A 1,694-nucleotide genomic window follows, 5' to 3' on the forward strand; every position below is an offset into this window, starting at 1 on the left:
TTCTCTACCATGATATTTATTACTTCTATAATCAGAAAAAAAAGTTAAGTGAAAGTTGTAATGACTACTTGGTAACATGGAGAAAAAGATTATATATGTTATTATATATGTTAACTTGAAAAAAGATACAAAATTCAAAGTGAAGTATGATTACAACTACATAAAAATATGCAGAAGATAAAAGGAAGTAGATAAAATACTAACAGTAACTATGTTAGGGAGGTAGGATCAAGAAGTGATTTTTTTCCCAATCTTTTCCATATTACTATTAATGTAGTTATATTCATAATGGATAAAAATTTATAATTAAAAGAAAGCAATAACAATCATCTGTAATCTCACCATTACAAGATAACACTACTAATATTCAATAAATTTATTTTTGTTTTTTATTTTAGAGACAGGGTCTCACTCTGTCACCCAGGCTGGAGCACAGTGGTGTGATCATAGCTCACTGTAAACTCAAACTCTCGGGCTCAAGCCATTCTCCCTTCTTAGCCTCCTAAGTAGCTAGAACTATAGGCACACACCACCACACCAGGCTAATTATTTTATTTTGTAGAGATGGAATCTTGCTACATTGCCCAGGCTAGTCTTGAACTCCTGGTCTCAAGCAATCCTCCTGCCTCAGCCTTCCAAAGTGTTGGGATTACAGGTGTGAGCCACCATGCCTGGCCCGATAAATTTCTTTCTAGTCCTTTTCTAAGATCTACATGATCACTTATAAATACTAACCTGAAGGAAACAAAGAGAATTCTTACTCAACATGCAGATAACACTAAGTCAGGACAGCTAAAAACTGGATTCAAAACATGATCTTGTGGCAGGAAAGAGAATGGAACTAACATTATGAAGTGTCTCTACGCCAAACACAATTAAAAAGCTAAACTCCTGGACCAAAGGCCTGGTTCCTCCACAGACTGGACAGGGCAACCTTGGACAAGGGGCTTGCCCTTTCTAAATATGTTGTTTTTAAATACCTATTCCCAATATACATCCCCACAGCATTGCTTTGATGCTAAACTGAGAAAGTATATGTGTGTGTGTTCATGTATATATTATGTGCACGTGTATATGAAATACTTTGTAAATTCTAAATTCCTACACACAAGTAAGAATCATTACTGCCCAAGCCAATAGTAAAAATAGTGTATGGAATTCAACAAACTTTTTCTAAGCACAAAGCAAATAATATATCCAAAAAATCATTTCTAAGTCACATGTCAATCACTGACTTTGACTCAGATTTAACAGCCTAATAACAGAGAGGTAACCTTCAGGTATAACCACCAGAGAAACACTTGTTTATGCCTTGAATAATGCCAAAAGGATTCTCTGCAGGCAGAGAATGGAGAGCAAGCCATCTGCATCCAGGGTGCAAACTGGATCTCTTACCTGGAGCTCTGCTTCCAGGCCCAGCCGCCGGATAAAGGGGTCAGTGACATGGTAGCGCCGCTCAAAGCTCAGGGCACCCCGCTCCTGGAGGACAGAAACATATTCATGACTTCATTGATTCAATTCAACATGTTTTACTATATGCCTATTATATACCCAGCCCTGTGCTTGGCACCACAGCAGCAAGAAAAGGCAACAAGGAATTGGCCTATAGGAGCTTGCATTATTCTTGGGCAGGGATTGAAGAATAATAGAAGACAATATATAATTAAACACTAAATTGTACTGTTGGGTTTTTT

The 1,694-nt window shown here is 37.3% G+C and overlaps 1 protein-coding gene across 1 annotated transcript in view; it reads right to left on the reverse strand.

Moving 5' to 3' along the window:
- The window catches only part of WDTC1 (WD and tetratricopeptide repeats 1), a 74,734-nt gene that overhangs the window by 48,808 nt on the left and 24,232 nt on the right, over positions 1 to 1,694 (reverse strand). The window contains exon 3 of the mRNA XM_012645992.1: positions 1,396 to 1,479. Within this exon, the coding sequence (XP_012501446.1) occupies positions 1,396 to 1,479 (84 nt within the window). The remainder of the gene's footprint in view (positions 1 to 1,395; positions 1,480 to 1,694) is intronic.

The sequence above is a fragment of the Propithecus coquereli genome, unplaced genomic scaffold (assembly GCF_000956105.1).
Source record: "Propithecus coquereli isolate 6110/MARCELLA unplaced genomic scaffold, Pcoq_1.0 Scaffold239, whole genome shotgun sequence".
Lineage (NCBI taxonomy): Eukaryota > Metazoa > Chordata > Mammalia > Primates > Indriidae > Propithecus > Propithecus coquereli.